Raw genomic sequence first — 20,604 nt, 5'->3', positions numbered from 1 at the left:
ATTAAAGAATATTGTACTGTGTTTATAGTGCAGTGATTGTCAAAGTCTGGTCTGAAAATGAAATAGGTTAAATATGTTGTTGCACATAGTGGTATGAACATCAATAAATAAATATATGCAGAGATATACACAGTATAGTATATATGGTATATGGCATATATAATATAGAAACAATACAGAAGGCCTAATATAGGCCTAATGTGGTCAGATTTAAGAGTGTTATTATGTAATAATAATACAAAATACTCTCAGGAAAGATCAATATTAATAACGTCCAATAGCAGCCTTGTAAGTATTTTATGTATATAATGCGTATGTAATGTATGTATATTTATGTGTGTGTATATATATATATATATATATATAATGTCTTTTTTTCTTTTCTTCTTTTATTTATGGTATCTTTGTAACTCTCCCGTCTGTATGTCTGAAATTCCCTAATAAACATACTTTCTCCTTTTACATATTCGCTGTACAGCATACCTTATTTAAATATCTTCTTCATAGTTTCTATATTATATATATATATATATATGTTTTTATACCATTTAATAATAGACTGTGTATATACTTTGCCTATATATATATACATACATATTGTAATATATTTTTTATTTATTCTTTATATCACAACATACAATAATCTATTTAACATGCAAGAATTTATTTTCACTGTTGTGCAATATCTGTGCAATACAGAATACTCTCAGGATAAACCCCATGTGCAATATTAATAATAACAATCAATAGACGGCCTTGTATTTCATGCATATAATGTGTGTATGTATAAAATGCATGTATATAATCTTATCTTAATAGTATGCACAAAATAGTATTACCATTCTCCATCTATTTCATATACTGTATATGCATGTCTTATTATTTGATCAATATTATGCAATGCATATTTTCCATATTTTGTACCAGATCAGGTTCACATTAGTCAACATTTCCTAATATACTTTTTTTTCTTTCACCATTTAATTCCTTGTCTTGTTATTTGGCATTTGAAATAAATACTTTGTTTTATTTTATACTTTTGTCAACACTATATGAGATTTCCTACACTGTTCTTTTCTATCTGCTGCTCTGACCTAGTTCCCAACAGGGATCAATTAAGTTTTATCTTATCTTCCAAAACCTGTAGATGCCTGTGTGTTACAAAATAAACACAAAGAAATCTCAGTATTTTAGATACTAAGCTGTATGTAATACACATTAAAATGCATTTTAGATATAGCGGTGGATAAATAAAGTAAGTGTGTGATAGTTTTGGTTTGCATGTTTGCATTTCAGAAAAGAAAAGCCTGGAGACCAGCAGCAGCTGCAGTCAGCACCTCCTCTGTCCAGCAGAGGGCCACACAGTGCTGCAATCATAGACATACATACATACATATATATATATATATATATATATATATATATATATATATATATATATATATATATATATATATATATATATATATATATATATATGGCTGCAATGATGGAAGACCAGAGAAGAAGACTGACCAAAATTTCTGTTTTCAGAAAAAAACTATACTACTCTCGGTGAAAAGACTCATTCTGTAACAAATACAGCTAAACAGTTATTTTCCAGACATGTACTGTATTATTCTACAGGGTTTTTCTTTTTTTCTGCAGTAGGTGCAAACCCCATAAATAAGAGAAGTCACTTTTTATTACAAATATCACCTGTAAAAATGGAAGTTTATATTTGTAAATTATCATTATTATTATCATTATCTTTTACAGTATTCAAATTTAATGAAAAAACAAACAAACATAAAATGACACCATAAAAAAAAGATAAACACTTTGCCTCACATTAAAGGTAATTTCTTTAAAATTAGGTATATTTACCTACCTGTATTATCAAAAATATATTTCTATATCTGTAAATAAACTAAACTACTACTGCTTTTTAATTTATTTAATATGACCGTTTGCTGACATATTTTTTTTACCATTTCTTTTTCCTTTTTTTGGACTATATATATATATATATATATATATATATATATATATATATATATATATATATAAAATGTATATATATATATAGAGAGAGAATGTATATATGTATATATATATATATATATATATATATATATATATATATATATATATATACATTTAGTCAGAAATGTATCTTAAATGTTTAATTGCATACATAACAAAACATAACAACGTAACATAAGGTTTAAAACATTTTGTACTGTTCTTTGGTTTGGTATATTAGGTATATATGCCTACCTGTATTATCAAAAATATATTTCTATATCTGTAAATAAACTAAACTACTACTACTTTTTAATTAATTTAATATGACCGTTTGCTGACATATATATATATATTTTTTTACCATTTATTTTTGCTTTTTTTGGAATATATATATATATATATACATATATATATATATAACGTATAAATATGTATATATATATATATATATATATATATATATATATATATATATATATATATATATATATATATATATATATATATATATATATATATATATAACGTATATATATACATATACATTTTGTCAGAAATGTAGCTTAAATGTTTAATTGCATACATAAAAAAACATAACAACATAACATAAGGTTTAAAACATTTTGTCCTGTTCTTTGGTTTGGTAACAGTACCTAACAGTTGCACGTGCAAGTCTGCATTCTCCAAGGCGATGACACACCCTTCATTGTGATTGGTCGTTTCCTTATAAGGCCCGCCTTATGTCAACTACTATTGGACCAAAGGCTCTGATGTGGACGTCCATCATCTAGGGCTCCTGCGCTCCTATTGGTTAGCGGAATAGACCCCGCCTCCTTTGTTAAAGCCCGGACTGTGATTGGTGGGTAGTCTTGTCAGTCAAAGATGAACTTCCGGATTTGAAAATCGTTGCAAAACAGACCGAGAGGGACAGATCTGGAGAGGACAGTCCGTCCAGAGGAAAGACGGGATAAACAGCTCCAGGACAAGTGAGTCTCTCTTCTTTTAAACAGCTGAATGTTTTATTAATATTCTCCCTTCTTACGTGTTTGTTTTTTAGCTACGTTGTGTTTTAAAGCTCCTCTTTACAGCTAGTGACGTCACACAACAGGGTCGACACTAACTATCACATCAGAGCTAGCTAATAAAACTACTCTCAACCTATCTGAGATTGTTATATCTGCTTCTGTTATTCTATTATTAATGTGCATTAATAATAGACTGCAGGTCAGTAGAGCACCGTTACTGAAGGACACGTGTTCATGACATGTTGACCTCCAAGGTTAAACACCTGACGGGCTGAAGAAGAAACATTTCGTCCCAGAACTCTTTACATTCATCTGCAAAACCTTCACAGAGTTTTCTCTTTAAAACATGTTCTTATTAGGGTTATAGAGAGAGTGGTGGGCGTGTCTGCTACGTTAAATCACTGCTGGAAAGTACATTTACTCAACCTCTTCTTCAAGGGAGACCTGAAGAACACAAACCAAGGACAAACAAAAGAGCAAAAATGATTACATTTACAAACAGATTATGAAAATGTTATAGAGTCGTCTTCAGGTACTTTCAGTTTAGATGAGAAAGTGTTCAATGTTCGTTTCCAGTCACTCTGTAACTTATTCCACACAAAAGGTGCTGAGTGGACAAAATCCCAATTAAAATTAAAATTTTAAGATCTGTGAGAAACTAAGAAGAAGGACAGTCAGATCTGTGAACTGAAATACGACAAACAGCTGGACCTGACCACAGTGGACCTGAAAACGCTTAAAGTTTCTCACAGATCTTAAAATTATTAAAATTCAGTCTGGGCATATTATTATTATATTATATGGAACAGAAAACAACCAAACAGTGGCGTTCTAGACCAGTTTTACTGTGTTTAATCAGAGGCACATTAAAAACAGCAGAGATGATATTTAAGCATTCAAAACCTTTATTTTAACTTATTTAAATATCTCATTTAAGTATATTTGGAAGATACAAATACATTGATTGAAACAATGAGACTTACCAACAATAACAATTATTTTTATATGACAATGACTTTCTCATTTTTGTGCACAACTACTTTTTTTTTAATTTTGAAAGTGCAGTACAGTGAGAATGATCTTTTTTATATATGCACAAGCTTTCACAATGTACACATCGTTGTTATAAATTGATCATTTTATTATTAATTTGACACCGAGGCCACAGCAGGGGCCGAGGGCTTCTTCACAGGGGCAGTGACCAAGGTTACAATAGTTTTGGATTTTTCATTAGTTTTAGTTTTAATTTCGTTGTGAATTTTTGTTTTCAAATTCAGTTAGTTTTAGTTAGTTTTTAGAGTGAGTTTGCTAGTTTTAGTTTAGTTTTTAGTTTTTGAAAATGCTTAGTTTTAGTTTAGTTTTTATTAGTTTTAGTGTTAGTTTTAGTTGTTTTTTTTGTAATGGGCTATGTGTTGGTGCCAGATTCAAAGAGGTCATAATAAATGTTTCCTTTATTTCCTTTGGTTTATCATCTCAGCCCCAATAAGGTTATTAACTTAGGTTATTAATTTTGGTTCTAGTGTAAACATCCCAGTCTCAGTAAACATATTCACCATGTGTTGCATGTTCCAATAGAAACACTGAATTATGAATGAAAAAAGTTGACAAAAACGAAAACTAAGGACATTTTGTTAGTTTTGTAACCACACAATACAGTTTCAGTTAATTATGTTTTTTTTAAAAACTCTAGTTTTTATTTTTATTTCAGTTAACGAAAATGTTTTTTCAATTCTAGTTTTCGTTATTTCGTTAGTTTTCGTTAACTATAATAACCTTGGTGTGGCCCCTGGAGGCCCCTGTGAAAAACCGCCACTGCAACAAAAGAACTTGAGAACGTAAATATCTGAGTTGACTCTCTTCTCTCTCTTCTCTCTCTGTATGAAGTGGTGATGGCAGAAGTCCTGCAGGTGCTGCGTGGGGCAGGTAAGGTGGGCTCTGCCCTGGTCGCCACACAGGGAGAACAGCTCCGACTGATGGCGTGTAACTCCTCCATGGCCGCCGGCGTCAAAGCTGCTCAGGACGTGGCCGAAGGACTCATGGGGACCTTTATGGGGGGCAGCAGCTCGGTGAGTATTCCAGCTCGGACCCTGAATCCATTACTTTATTATTATAAGCATGCTAAATAATTCATTAACACTCTGAACCCGAGCCCCACAGTCCTCACTGTATTTCACTGCAATATATGAGTCCTGCATGAAAAAACACAAGTTGAATTTCTCAGTTTAAATGAAATGCAGTTTATATATACAACACTTTTCCAGAAATGTCCCAGAAGTGTCATGAATATCGGAAAAATAAATTGTGTCTCCACTAGGGATGATGGATTCATGGTCGATCACGTGTAACTTTTAATCAATCTGTGTATTCATTCATTTTAATTTGATCTCTGACTGTGCATCAGTACCACAGTTTTAAGCTTTGTTTTGGTCCTCTTTGGTCCATTTTGGTTCTCTAACGCAGCTGTTCTCAACCTTGGGGTCGGGACCCCAATTGGGGTCTTGAGATGATTTCTGGGGGTCGCCAAATCATTTAGGAAGTCAGCTCTGTCTCCACTGTGTTAAAGTGTTCATGTGTTAGTGTGTTAATGTGTTTTAGTCTTTTTGGTCACTTAATTTATTTTTTTGGGTCATTTTGTGTCTTTTTTTGATCATTTTGTGGTCATTTTGTTTCTTTTTTGGGTGATCTGAACTGTGTGTGTGAGATTGTGTTCAGTGAGCGGGGGTCGCGGACAACATGCATGTTAAATTGGGGGTCGCGACTCAAAAAGGTTGAGAACTACTGCTCTAACGGAAATGTACGTTACCTATGATCCGATCGAGGACCGTCGATCAGTTCAGATTTTGATGATAAAGCCTGTTTTAACAGTTTCTGTCTACGATGGATGCTTCAGTTTTTGGTAATCTCTTAAAGAAAACATACATGTCAATCTGGTGGAATGTTGCGGTTCAGAGGGTTAAAAGAACAATCAATAGATTCATTAATAATAAAAATAATAATAAAATGCAGCCCAATTTATATGTACATATAGTAATTATGATGCACTAATAGCTCTTATTGCAGTATACCTTGATTGTTTGCTTTTACTCTTCCTGTAAGTCGCTTTGGATAAAAGCGTCTGCTAAATGACTAAATGTAAATGTAATTATTTGACTTAATGACTTGTCCCACTGTGCTGTGTGTGTAGCAGCAGTCGGTAAAGGAGGATGTGTTCCCGGATGCGGAGGGTTGGGACTCTGTGGACCCTGAAGAAGCAGCCAAGTGGGCCATGGGGTCAGAGTTCACTCCTGATGCTGCGGAGCAAAGCCAGACCAGAGCTGCAGCTGCAGCAGAGACGCCAACAGGTACGGTCACTGCCAGCGTGTTAACAGGAAGCTGATAAACTCTATCTGTATAAGATAGAGTATATCACTTATATAAGATATAAGTATCTGTCACAAAATACTTTATTTTGTGTGTGAGTATTTTAATTGCATTGGTTCTTTTTCAGTGTTGTGATATTTGTAAAGATTGTTGTTCTAGAACAAAACAGTTTGAAGATATGTAGTCAAGGGTGTGCGTGTTGTGTGTTTGTGTGTTTTGGGTGTGTTGTGTCTCTGTATGTGTTTGTGTGTGTGTGTAGTTGTATTATGTGTGTGTGTGTGTGTAGTTGTATTTTGTGTGTGTGTGTGTGTGTGTGTGTGTGAGAGAGTTGTAGTGTGTGTTGTATCCCTTTGGGCTACATTTCTACTGTATAGAGAACATATTATAAGTCTGATTGATAATGTAAATGTGTTATTATTTCCACTAATTTTAATTTTATAATTTCCACTAATGCTAACACACCAGGTGCTAATATATTGACAGTATTTTGCTCTTATTCTCTTGTAAGATAAGAGAGTATACAAAAAAGTCTTATGTTTTTGTCATTTAGTGTATGTTACTTTCTTGGGTGTCAACAGGTCAGACACACACACAGACACACACACGCACACACACACACACACACACACACACACGGATGTCTGAGTTTCATGTCGTGTGTTCAATGCAAGGTTATTATAGTTAACGAAAACTAACGAAATAACGAAAACTAGAATTGAAAAAACATTTTCGTTAACTAAAATAAAAATTTAAACGAGAGTTTTTAAAAAAAACCATAACTAACTGAAACTGTATTTTGTGATTACAAAACTAACTAAATTATAGTGAAAATGTCCTTCGTTTTCGTCTTTGTCAACTTTTTTCCTCCATAAACCTTTTTGGTGGATATGAAATCTATTTCATCTATCTGGTTTTATGACTTAATAATAAACTTATTGGGGCTGAGATGGATCAGACAAAGGAAATAAAGGAAACATTTATTGTGACCTTATTGAATCTGGACCCAACAAATACCCCATTACAAAACAACTACAACTAATAAAAACTAAACTAAAACTAAGCATTTTCAAAAAATAAAAACTCATTAAAACTAGCAAACTCACTCTAAAAACGAATTAAAACTAACTGAATTTGAAAACAAAAATTGACAACGAAATTAAAACTAAAACTAATGAAAAATCCAAAACTGTTATAACGTGTGTTTAATGTTGCCCTCTCCTCTGGCTGCCAGGCGTCCCCCCTGCCCCCGGGGCAGCTCCTGCAGGGTCTGGCTGGCCGGGACAGGACGCTCGCTTCCTGCACACGGCCCCCCGCCTCCACAGGTTCTACTACCAGACCAGGTCTATCCACGACACGGTGGTCGCCAGACTCACACCAGAAGACATGAAGAAAGCCAGGGAGGCCAAGCAGGCCCTGGTGAAACCTGTCAGACAGAAGGTGGGTGGAAGGACTCAACCTGCAGAATAACTGTGATCAAAGAAAATAATCAGCACGAGTTATGAAGCTGTTTATACCAGAGAGAGTTTCCTTTTGTCTTTCCCTTTAAACATCTAATCTTAATCAGTTAGTTTGATCAGCAGGCTAGTACCTAATAGAGGTGGTGGGGAAAAAATCAATACAGCATATTACCGCCATATTTTGCGTGGCAATATTATATCGATTCATGCCGCCAAGTATCGATATTTAGGGTTCCGGCGGGCCGTCAGTATTTTTGCTGTTTTTGTCAGGAATATACTGGAGATACTAGTATCATATGAAACTATAAGATCTAATGAGTCTATAGGTGCGTCAGGGAATATTGTTTCGGGAAGTTGATGAAATAACGCTGCAAAGTTCGGCTTTTTCATGTTTAATTCATAAAAAATGAGAGCAGTGAAGCTTAAAGTTTTGAAAGAGTTCTGAGTTCTTCCTGAACGTCTAAATATGTTTTTTTTTTTCCAGAAAAATGAAAAAATAGCTTTGTTAGAGCGATCTAAAAAAACTGTTCCATCTCCCTTTTTTCAGAAATCTTCCTGTGTTTTTAATATGGGAGCCAATGAGGCTCCCATATTAAAATTAAAATTTGGGCAGTTTTTCGCGACGTAAGAAAAGTAATAGCACACCGATCCCGATCAAACCGCACGTTTTGATATATAATTTGTCCTGCAACTCTTCAAGTTGTAGGACTAGTAGCGGGACGAAATTGCGTGCCCCGTGGCCCTAAATATCTGAACATTTTTTCAAACACATTTTTTTATTTATTGTTCTTGTTCTGTCTCCCTTTAGTTGAGTGACCGTGCCAAAGAGAGGAAGGTTCCCGCCACTAGAATCAGCAGGCTGGTTAATTTTGGGGGTAAGAACAATATGCTTTTTTCAAAATGTTTTTTCACTGCTGTATGTTTCATATTTGGCTAGACACATTGTTGATTCACAGTTGTCCAGGAGAGAATAGGCGTGTTTCCACTGAGTACTTCCTGGAAAGCGGCAGTGTTTTGGCTCCGCCCACTAGTTAGTTAGTTAGTTAGTTTTCTGAGCCACTAACTGGTTAAGTTGGGCGGAGCCTCTCTCCCCAGCCACAGCCAGAGCGACTCACTAGAGGGAAAAAGTACCGAATGCAAACGCGCCTAATATCTAACTTTTGAGAGTTTATAGAGCTGGAGATAAAGAGCACAGAAAGCAGTAATTACATCCATAAAATGCAGCTATTAAACCACATGTTCATACCTCACACGTTAGTCATCACAGGACAAACCCTGACAACGTTTTATCATTATTATATCACCAACACTCTCAGCAGAACAAAAATATCACAAAGTGAAGTGACTGACATAACTGAGCACCTTTGTAGTGAAGGCTGTTCTGTTTGAAATGTCCCTCCTCCTTTACAGAACAGGACATTTCCTGGGAAATAACCTTTATGTTCTCAAAGTTAATATGCCTGAATTTGAATATAATTTTAAGTAAATGTTCAAAATAGAAAACATCCCTTGTGTCTGTGTCTCCCTGCTGCAGGACTGGCAGTAGGACTTGGGATTGGAACCATTGCAGAAGTGGCAAAACAGTCACTGGGAGGCAAACAGAAAGGAGGTAAAGGTCTTCTTCTCTGCTCTCCTCAGCTCTTCTCTCCTGTAAAAAAAGATCTTCAGGTCCAGAGCAACACTCTGCAGATCCAGCTGGTCAGCCGTGGAGAAGAGTTCATGCCTTTAATCAAAGCTGTTAACTAGAACTCAGAGACGGCTTTAATATGTGTTAAATGATGAACCACCACCACAGCTCTTACATGCTGCTTTCTACAGCTGGCTAGTCAGGGCAGGAGCGTGTGTGCGTGAGCGTGTGCGTGTGCGTGTGTGTGTGTGTGTGTGTGTAGGAGGTTGTTGTATTGTGTGTGTGTGAGGTTGTTGTATTGTGTGATATTGTGTGTGTGTGTGTGTGTGTGGGGGGGGGGGGGCGTTGTAATATTGTTTGTGTGTGTGTGAGAGAGAGGTTGTTGTTTTGTGTGTGTGGTTGTTGTATTTTGTGTGTGTGAGGTTTTTGTATTGTGCGATATTGTGTGTGTGTGTGTGTGTGTGTGGGGGGGGGGGGGGCGTTGTAATATTGTGTGTGTGTGGTAGTTGTATTGTGTGTGTGTGTGTGTGTGTGTGTGTGTGTGTGTGTGTGAAAGCTTAATTATTTACATGCAGCCCTTTGAAGATACTTGCAAAGACAAACTATTCTTGTTTAAACCTCTGCTTTTATTTTACTGCTAATAATCCTGTGTGTGTGTGTTGTCTCTGTGTGTGTGTGTGTGTGTGTGTGTGTGTGTGTGTGTGTGTGTGTAGCAGCTAACGCCCTGTTAGACTCTCCTCTGCTGTCGGAGGCCAACGCTGAGAGGATCGTGAACACGCTGTGTAAGGTCCGTGGAGCTGCTCTGAAGATCGGACAGATGTTCAGCCTGCAGGGTAATATATATATTATAAATTATATTTCATATTATATATTATAACGCTGTCATCACTGCAGAACCTGTTGATGTCCTCACAGTCACAAGAGTCCTGGCAGTGAACTAAATATTTTTCATTCTTTCTCAGATAACAACTTCATCAACCCCCAGCTGCAGAGGATCTTTGAGCGGGTCAGGCAGAGCGCTGACTTCATGCCCACCTGGCAGATGAATGTAAGCACCAGCTGACCTTTAACCTTTAACCCTCTGAACCCGACCATGTCCCTTTCTTTCAAAGATCACCAAGATTACACCATTTATCGTAGAAAGAAACTGTAAATCAGGCTTTATTATCGAAATTTGATCTTTCAGACAGACTTGAATGGATCATCAGTTCCAAAAGTTTCTGTGAGAAAAAGTAGCCAAAATTAAGTTTAAATTGTGATATTTCTGATAAAATCACTTAATTCTAAATGTCATCAGAAATAAGCCATTTGCAATAACTAGATCCTGTTAAAAACATTAAGTTCTGCTCATTAGAGACACTGTGAAGCCATGATTGATTCTGCTGAGACCAACAATCACGGGACAAATACTCACTGAAAAACTGTTTACACAGAGCAGAGAGGAGAGGACAAGCTGTTTACACAGAGCAGAGAGGAGAGGACAGGAGAGGCTGTTTACACAGTTTACACCATCTCTGTTCACACTTCCAGCCGTGCTGATTCCACAGAGTAAGAAGATGTTTTGTTGTGGTCTGGTTGTGTAGAAGGTTCTGGAGGAGGAGCTGGGTCCCGGCTGGAGAGACAAGCTGACGTCTTTTGAAGACAAACCGTTTGCTGCAGCTTCCATCGGCCAGGTTCATCACGGCGTCTTAAAGGACGGACGAGAGATCGCCATGAAGATCCAGGTATCCATCACTCCATCTCTGTCCTTCACCTCCTCTGAGTCCTTCACCTCCTCGTCCTCTCTCTGTCTGATAGATAAATAGATTGATTGATCCATCTCTTGTTCCTCAGTACCCTGGAGTAGCAGAGAGCATCCACAGCGACATCAACAACCTGATGTCTGTCCTGAAGATGAGCGTCGCCCTGCCAGACGGTAACAACTGCTTCCATATCTGTTCTAGTGTTTGGTTATAACACCATGTTGAGGATATTATAGATGGATAGATAGATAGATAGACTGTAGATTGTTCTCCCATTGATTAATTTCTGTTCTTTCAGTTCAATATTGTCTCTGTTCCAGTTTAGCCCATGGGGTGGTGCTGTAGTTTTTACTGATGGTGTCTCCATCTTTAACAGAGATGTGACTTTTTTCCTTATTATGTCCATTCCCATGCTTCAGTCAGAAACATGAAACTGTTTATCACAACTACTGATTAAACCATTTTATCATTTATATACAACATCACAGAGTCACACACAACAAGAAAACTGTGTCCACACTTTGCTAATTTGCAGAAACCCTGTTGTTGTGTTTAAAGATGACCAAGCTAGACGGATTTCAGAATAAAGGCCTCCGATAAGAAGTGAGGAGCATTTATGGGTACAAGTCAGGAACCGGCCTACCTTACAGATCTCAAGGGTGCTGAGTCCAAAAAAAATGGTTCCCAAGCGAAATTTTGAGTTTTTGACCTTCTAATTTGTATCAAATGGCCACCAAATTGCCCATCTTGCTCAGTCGTTGGACCATTTCCCCTTAGTTTTTTTGTAAGTAGGCAATCAAAGATGAGGAAATTAAGTTTCTGGATCTATAGTCTAGAGTCAGAGCAAGGATATAGTGGAGGCTCAGTGTCTTTTTATGTATTTATATATATATGTATGCAAAATACCAACTGGAACATTTCAAAGTGATTGATTGAACATTTATGTCGGCCTTAACAAAATGACACAAATAATGCTTAATTTCACCTTAAAAGTTGGTATTTTGCATATATATATATACAGTCAGGTCCGGAAATATTTGGACAGTGACACAATTTTCATAATTGTGTCCCTGTACGCTACCACACAGATATTGAAATGAAATAATTGAGATGCAATTGAAGTGCAGAATTTCAGCTTTCATTTGAGAGTATTTACAGCAAAATTGGAGGAAGGGTTTAGGAAATGCAACAATTTTCATACATAGACCGCTCATTTCAAGGGACCTAAAGTAATTGGACAATTAACTCAAAGCGTTCTCATGAGCAGGTTTGGGCTATTCCCTCGTTATTTCATCATCAATTAAGCAGGCAAAAGGCCTGGAGTTGACTTCATGTGTGGCATTGTCATTTGGAAGTGTTTGCTGCGAATCCACAACATGCGGTCAAAGGAGCTCTCAATGCAAGTGAAACAGGCCATCCTCAGGCTGAGAAAAAAGAAGAAATCCATCAGAGAGATAGCAGAAACATTACGAGTGGCCAAATCAACAGTTTGGTACATTCTGAGAAAAAAGGAACGCACTGGTGAGCTCGGCAACCCAAAAAGGCCCAGACGTCCACGGAAGACAACAGCGGTTGATGACCGCAGGATCGTTTCAATGGTAAAGAAGAACCCCTTCACAACATCTAATGAGGTGAGACAGACTCTCCAGGAAGTTGGCGTATCATTATCCAAGTCTACCATAAAGAGAAGACTTCACAAGAGCAAATACAGAGGGTTCACAACAAGGTGCAAACCATTCATAAGCCTCAAGAATAGAAAGGCCAGATTAGAGTTTGCCAAAACACATCTAAAAAAGCCAGCCCAGTTCTGGAACAGTATTCTTTGGACAGATGAAACTAAGATCAACCTGTACCAGAATGATGGGAAGAGAAAAGTATGGAGAAGGCTTGGAACGGCTCATGAACCGAAGCACACCACATCACCTGTAAAACATGGTGGAGGCAGTGTGATGGCTTGGGCATGCATGGCTTTTAATGGCACTGGGTCATCAGTGTTTACTGATGATGTGACAGCAGACGGAAGCAGCCTCATGAATTCTGAAGTCTATAGGAACATTCTGTCTGCTCACATTCAGCCAAATTCAGCAAAGTTGATTGGACGGCGCTTCACCATGCAGATGGACAATGACCCAAAACATACTGCGAAAGCAACCCAGGAGTTTTACAAGGCAAAGAAGTGGAATATTCTACAATGGCCGAGTCAATCCGATCGAGAATGCATTCCACTTGCTTAAGACAAAACTTAAGGCAGAAAGACCTGCAAACAAACAACAACTGAAGACAGCTGCAGTCAAGGCCTGGGAAAGCATCACAAAGGAGGAAACCCGGCGTTTGGTGATGTCCATGGGTTCCAGACTTCAGGCAGTCATCGCCTGCAAAGGATTCTCAACAAAGTATTAAGAATGAACATTTTATTTATGATTATATTCATTTGTCCAATTACTTTAGGTCCTTTAAAATGAGGGGATTATGTTTGAAAATTGTTGCAATTCCTAAACCCTTCCTTCAATTTTGTTGTGAATACCCTCAAATTAAAGCTGGAATTCTGCACTTCAATTGCATCTCGATTATTTCATTTCAAATCCATTGTGGTAGCGTACAGAACCAAAATTATGAAAATTGTGTCACTGTCCAAATATTTCCGGACCTGACTGTATATATATATATATATATACATATACATAAAAAACTGAGCCTCCACTATATCCTTGCTCTGACTCTAGACTATAGATCCAGACACTTAATTTCCTCATCTTTGATTTCCTTCTTACAAAAAAACTAAGGGGAAATGGTCCAATGACCAACGGCCGCCATTTTGATATGCAAATGAGAGTCAAAAACTCAAAATTTCGCTTGGGAACCATTTTTTTTGGATGCAGCACCCTTGAAATAAATAAAGTAGGCCGGTTCCCGACTTGTACCCATAAATGCTCCTCACTTTCACTTTTTGGACAATTCCGTCTAGACTAAGTCTCCATGTTTTCTTCCTCCTCAGGTCTGTTTGCAGACAGCAGCCTGGAGGTCCTGCAGAAGGAGCTGGCGTGGGAGTGCGACTATAAGAGGGAAGCAGAGTGTGCCAAGAGGTTCAGGTAGGTTTATGTGGCGTATTGAACCATAAAACCTGGTACTGAAGCCCACTAATGAGCCGTTACACGTCATTTAACTGCACAGGATAGAAACCACAAGGATCAGGCCATAAAGGTTCAGGATGGTTCTCTGTAATCACCAGACCTTCACTAAATGATCACTAGACTGGATATAGATGGCTCTTCTTTGATTTTATTATTATTATAAATGGTAAATGGACTGCACTACTTTTATCCAAAGCGCTTTACACGACACACTACACACGCTATTACACTATTACACTATTACACTACACACTACGCTCATTCACCCGTTCACACACACACTCATACTGGTGTTAGAGGCTACCAGGGCACACTGGTGCCACCTGCCACCACTGGGAATTCATTCACACACTGATGAACGCAGCATTGGTGGGACATGTTGGGGTTCAGTATCTTGCTGAAGGACACTTGGACATGTAGCTGCCATGGTCAGGGATGGAACCACCAACCTTCCAATCAGTGGGTGACCACTCTACCAATTAATGTCGTCTTCTCCTTTTTTTTTTTTTAAACTTCTCTTTATTGTTTTTCTTTCGTTCACATACAAAAATAAAGAATGTACATGTTCATTCATGCTTAAAATCAACACGAAAGAACAGAATGATAGTAGAAAAATAAAAGCAATAAAATACATTTAAAAAACCCACCAAAAACAAAACAAAACAAAACAAAAAAAAAACCTAGGTGGAGTCAAATCAAATATCAAAACAAAAATAAGGTTTACAAATAAAATAGATTTAAATATTATAATGCAATCTTTTCCTTTTTTTAGTGATGTGAATCAGCATATCGGCCCCATGATGCGATTTTACCCCAATACTTCACGACACAATGTTATTGGGACTTTTAGCATTTTGCGACATGGTGAATATTGTGATACAATATATTGCGGTTTAACTGCATTTTGTGTCCATGTTAATCTAGAATGTTAAGTCAATTTTAACCTTTTTTATTTGCATTTTTTAGATTAATTTTGGTATCATACATATTCAACATGTTCTGTAAATGCAAAAACTCTTTTTTTATTTTTTATTTCTTGGCCTCCAGGTCCATGCTGGAGGGAGATGACTATTTCCATGTCCCTGAGGTGATTGATGAGCTGTCGGGCCGCAGGGTGCTGGCCATGGAGCTGGTCCAAGGAGTCCCACTGGACCGCTGCGTAGAACTGGACCAGGACACCAGGAACCAGGTCTGGTAGACTCACATGGATCCCATAGTTGAACTGGAAACGGGAGAGTCAGAGAGTTTGATTAATTCTTAGAACATTTGAGATATAACAGAAGTTACGTATGACTAGTGGAATTATAATAAGGTGGATGGCTGCCTGGAGAAAAAGTAGGTGTTTTTGATGGACAAAGTGGCCAGTTGGACATAATAAACATACGATATTACATTAATAAATGAATGGATAAATAAAGCTGTAATTACTGTAACCCTTTGAAACCGACCATATCCCTCTGAAAGGTATGATTTATTTCAAAGATCACCAAAGATTCACTATTTATCATAGAAAGAAACTGTAAAAACAGGCGTTACCGTCAAAATCTGATCTTTCTGATGGTCCTTGAATGGATCATAGGTTACAGAAGTGTCTGGGAGAAAAAGTGACCAAAATGAAGCTTAAAAGTGTGATATTTCTGTCAAAACCACTTAATTCCACGTGTCTCGTTTAAATGTTGCCTCCTGTCTCCAGATCTGCTTCAGGATCCTCCAGCTGTGTCTCAGGGAACTGTTTGAGTTCAGGTTCATGCAGACGGATCCAAACTGGGCCAACTTCTTCTACAACTCAGACACCAACAAGGTGAGGAGGTGTAGGAGGGACGTTAATGTATGAAAACATGCATACATGGGCAAAATAAAAGATGTATATACAGTACTATACAAAAGCCTGTTTTGATAATGGACACTTTTATTTTGAAAGGACGAAAAGAGACTCAAGTGAGATCAAACTGTAAAGATAACGTTGAGGAGTTCAATGTTTCATGTTTTAGCCTCCAAAGAGACATGAGGTTATTTGTCACAGTAATCTTCATATTTAAATGTGTTTTGTGTTTAAATAAGTTTTGGATCAAATTAAACTCAGTAATTCATGCTAGCAAGGTTTGATACAGTAAGCTAGTTTTGCTCAAATTAATGATGATGCCATTTTTGATTGCATAATGTAATTGTACCAAAAAACTCTTATTCTAAGCAGCAGATAATAAACACTCTGGTCTTCTCTCAGGTGGTTCTGTTGGACTTCGGAGCGTGCCGAGGCTACCCAGCATCCTTCACTGACGACTACATCCAGGTAAGATCAATCTGACATTACAAGACACCAGTGGTGGAAGAAGTATCCAGATCCTTTACTGCAGTAAAAGTACTAATACACACTGTTAAATTACTCCACTACAGTAAAAGTCCTGCATTCAAAACTTACTGAAGTAAAAGTACAAAAGTTTCAGCATTGAAATGTACTTAAAGTATCAAAAGTAAAAGTACTCGTTATACAGAATGGACCCACTCAGATTGTTTAATATATTCTAAATATATTATAAGATTTTTTGTATTGATGCTTTTATGTAAGCAGTGTTTTAATTTTGCAAAGATAAGAGAGAACTTTATTAATCCCGAAGGAAAATCTGGTTCTATATTGCTCCAAGTTACAAAAACAATTACAAAAACAACCAAAATCTAGGATAATATAAGAAAAATAAAGAACAAAATAGGTAACAACGATATATAATACAAACATGAATATAAATATAACAATATAAAAATAAAGAATAAACTGTCAGAGGAGTAAAGTGGACATGGCATGTAATAAATACAGATATATTGACCATGATAATGAACATAATGTAGTCAGTGGTGATAAATGGTATTACATGATGTCATCAGTCAGTCCGATGTGTTCGTTATCTTTAATTACTTAATATACTGTTATAAGATTCAATTTTTAAAAAAGTCTAATCTCTTTAAATTGATCATGTTTGATGTTAAATCTCGACCTGTAAAGTAACTAAAGCTGTCAGCTAGATGTAGTGGAGTAGAAGTATAAAGTTACATACAATGGAAATACTCAAGTAAAGTACAAGTACCTCAAAATTGTACTTAAGTACAGTACTTGAGTAAATGTACTTAGTTATTTTCCACCACTGCAAGAATCAGCGGATCACATAACAAGATTTATGCAACAAGATTTCGGTGAATAATTAAGCATGAGAGTCTGAATCTGAAGTCCAATCCACTTTATTTCTATAGCACAATTTTAGCAAACACAAGGTTTCCAAAGTGCTGCACAAACAATAAATACATAACACAATACAAAGAGATGTAGTAAACAATAGATCAGTAAGATGCAATAAGATAAAATAAATTAAAAATGGGATAAAAATAAATAAAATAAAATGTAAAATGTACTGCCTGCACAAAATAAAATATGCATGAATACAATAAAAACATAAAATCATAAAATCAAGTAAAACGATCACGCAAAACCAATGTATTTACCACATCCATGTGATCATGTTGTGTGTGTTGTGTTCAGGTTGTGTACGCGGCCTCGGTGGGGGATCGAGACACGGTTCTTTCCAAATCCAGGACGCTGAAGTTCCTGACAGGCTTCGAGACCAAGGTGAGGTATTCTGGTCTGTTGTGCTCATTTATTGTTGATATGGTTTTCCCTCCAGCTTCCCTCTTCTTCATCCTATAAATATGTTTTGTATGTTTGTAAAGAGTGTGGTGTGTTTCCAGCCCTGAAGAATTGTGAGGAATTATATCTCAGAGTTAGTTTTTCAACTCTGATCATGAAATGAGCCATGAAATATGATTTTTTCCAATTATTCTGACACCACATGAATGCAGCACAAAAGCCTTTCTTAACCCTGTTTTTTTGGGTCTCCACATGCTCTCTGCTCTGTGTAAACAGCCCCTGATATCTAGACATTTTCCATGGTTTTCTTGATAATAACCAAAATCATTATCAAGAAAACCATGGAAAATGTCTAGATATCAGCTCTTAAATCAAACTCTTTGTTGTTATCATTATATTTGTCCAAACAAATGTACCTTTGAAGAAAACAATGATCTAATATTTTTTTCTTATATTTTTTTCCATGACTGTATATGAAGCACCTTCTGCAAGAAAACTTTGCAACTTACTTTGCAAGTTATTCCGGGCCTCTGATTTTCCTTCATGTCTTTTGTACTTTTTTGCCAGTATTGATGTGAAATGGGTCTTAAATTGTATTCATTATGCTCTTAAAAAGTCTTTTAAAAGTCTTAATGTGACTTGTTGAGAGCTGCAGACCCTGTTTACAGCTCCTAGCTCCTATATTAGCTCCTTATTGCCTCCTGAGGTCAGAGAGCTGTTATAACTCTCTCCTGCTCCCTCCAGGCGTTCGAGGAGGCCCACGTGGACGCGGTGATGATCCTTGGCGAGGCCTTTGCGTCCGCCGAGCCGTTTGACTTCGGCACCCAGAGCACCACGCAGCGCGTCCAGAGCCTGGTGCCCGTCATGCTGCGCCACCGCCTCACCCCGCCCCCCGAGGAGTCCTACTCCCTGCACCGCAAGATGGCCGGCTCCTTCCTCATCTGCTCCAAGCTCAACGCCAGAATATCATGCAGGGACATGTTCCTGGACGTCTACAACCACTACGACCAGAGGAGACGGGCCGAGCAGGCTGCTTAGACCCTCAGGGACCCTCAGAGACCAGGTCTCTGCTTAGACCCTCTGGGACCAGGTCTCTGCCCACAGATACTGTCTATACGTCTTCAGAGTGGGCTGGTCAGGAAATAGTCTAGACGGATTTCAGAATAAAGGCCTCCTATAAGAAGTGAGGAGCATTTATGGGTACAAGTCAGGAACCGGCCTACCTTACATATCTCAAGGGTGCTGAGTCCAAAAAAAATGGTTCCCAAGCTAAATTTTGAGTTTTTGACCTTCTAATTTGTATATCAAAATGGCGACCAAATTGCCCATCTTGCTCAGTCGTTGGACCATTTCCCCTTAGTTTTTTTGTAAGTAGGCAATCAAGATGAGGAAATTAAGTTTCTGGATCTATAGTCTAGAGTCAGAGCAAGAATATAGTGGAGGCTCAGTGTCTTTTTATGTATATATATATATATATATATATATATATATATATATATATATATATATATATATATATATATATATATATATATATATATATATATATATATATATATATATATATATATATATATATGCAAAATACCACCTGGAACATTTAAAAGTGATATTGATTGAATATTTATGTCGGCCTTAAAAAATGACACAAATAATGCTTAATTTCACCTTAAAAGTTGGTATTTTGTATATATATATATATATATACATAAAAAAGACACTGAGCCTCTACTATATTCTGAGCAAGATGGGCAATTTGGCGGCCATTTTGATATGCAAATTAGAAGGTCAAAAACTCAAAATTTCGCTTGGGAACCATTTTTTTTTTTATTCAGCACCCTTGAAATAAGTAAAGTAGGCCGGTTCCTGACTTGTACCCATAAATGCTCCTCACTTTCACTTTTTGGACGATTCCGTCTAGACTAAAGGGAAGAACAGCTGGAGAGAGACGGAGGATCAATAAAACCTCAGACTTAACACCAGGCAGGTCCAGACTAGTCCAGCTGCAGGTTTCTCTCCAACCACAACTGATCAGTGGAATCAGGTGTGTTCTGATTGGTTGGATCATACAGGTACATCTCAATACATTAGATGGAGAAGTCCATTTCCAGCAGTTCAAGTCAAACAACCAACCAAGTATTGAGACATATAGATGGACATACTTTTAGAGGACAACATTTCCATATTAAACATACTTTTAAAAAGTGGTATTTTTTTGAGACCTTGAATTTTAGGTCTTCATTAAATGTAAGCCATAATCATTATAGTGCTTTACAAATAAAGCTTAGTTATAATTAGAAGAAATTAAATAAATGAAGACATGAAATGTTTCATTCTGTGTGTAATGGATCTACACTACTGGTCAAAAGTTTTAGAACACACCAACTTTTCCAGAATTTAATTGAAAATGATGCAGTTTAATGTCTCAGTGTACTCTGAAATTAATGCACATTTGCAACATTTAAAATTCTTTATTGAGCATGATAGTGTTTTGAAAGTAAAAAAAAGATTCAAAATCACATTTTATGTTGGACTAAAGGACTAAAAAAAGACACAAAGACCAACGAAAGACACAAAATGACAAAAAAAAGACACAAAATGACAAAAAAAGACACCAAAAG

The 20,604-nt window shown here is 36.8% G+C and overlaps 1 protein-coding gene across 1 annotated transcript; it reads left to right on the top strand.

The window, feature by feature from the left end:
* Positions 1-2,924: 2,924 nt before the first annotated feature.
* coq8b (coenzyme Q8B) lies at positions 2,925-19,211 on the top strand. The gene is made up of 16 exons (XM_059330499.1): positions 2,925-2,993; positions 4,917-5,098; positions 6,217-6,373; positions 7,624-7,829; positions 8,658-8,724; positions 9,384-9,458; positions 10,190-10,309; positions 10,439-10,524; positions 11,060-11,200; positions 11,310-11,391; positions 14,214-14,307; positions 15,397-15,538; positions 16,043-16,150; positions 16,574-16,639; positions 17,879-17,965; positions 18,728-19,211. Coding segments are annotated over exons 1-16 (1,908 nt in total). The 5' UTR covers positions 2,925-2,992; the 3' UTR covers positions 19,022-19,211.
* The last annotated feature ends 1,393 nt before the right edge of the window (positions 19,212-20,604 follow it).

This window comes from Centropristis striata, chromosome 4 (assembly GCF_030273125.1).
Source record: "Centropristis striata isolate RG_2023a ecotype Rhode Island chromosome 4, C.striata_1.0, whole genome shotgun sequence".
In the NCBI taxonomy this organism is placed as follows: domain Eukaryota; kingdom Metazoa; phylum Chordata; class Actinopteri; order Perciformes; family Serranidae; genus Centropristis; species Centropristis striata.
Note: the sequence above shows the minus strand (reverse complement) of the source record. Positions and strands in the feature narration are given on the sequence as shown.

Excerpts from the sequence above, each read along its gene's own strand:
- coq8b (XM_059330499.1), top strand. Across the intron at positions 9,459-10,189 it reads GGGAGGCAAACAGAAAGGAG|CAGCTAACGCCCTGTTAGAC; the intron begins GTAAAGGTCTTC and ends GTGTGTGTGTAG. Across the intron at positions 14,308-15,396 it reads GAGTGTGCCAAGAGGTTCAG|GTCCATGCTGGAGGGAGATG; the intron begins GTAGGTTTATGT and ends CTTGGCCTCCAG.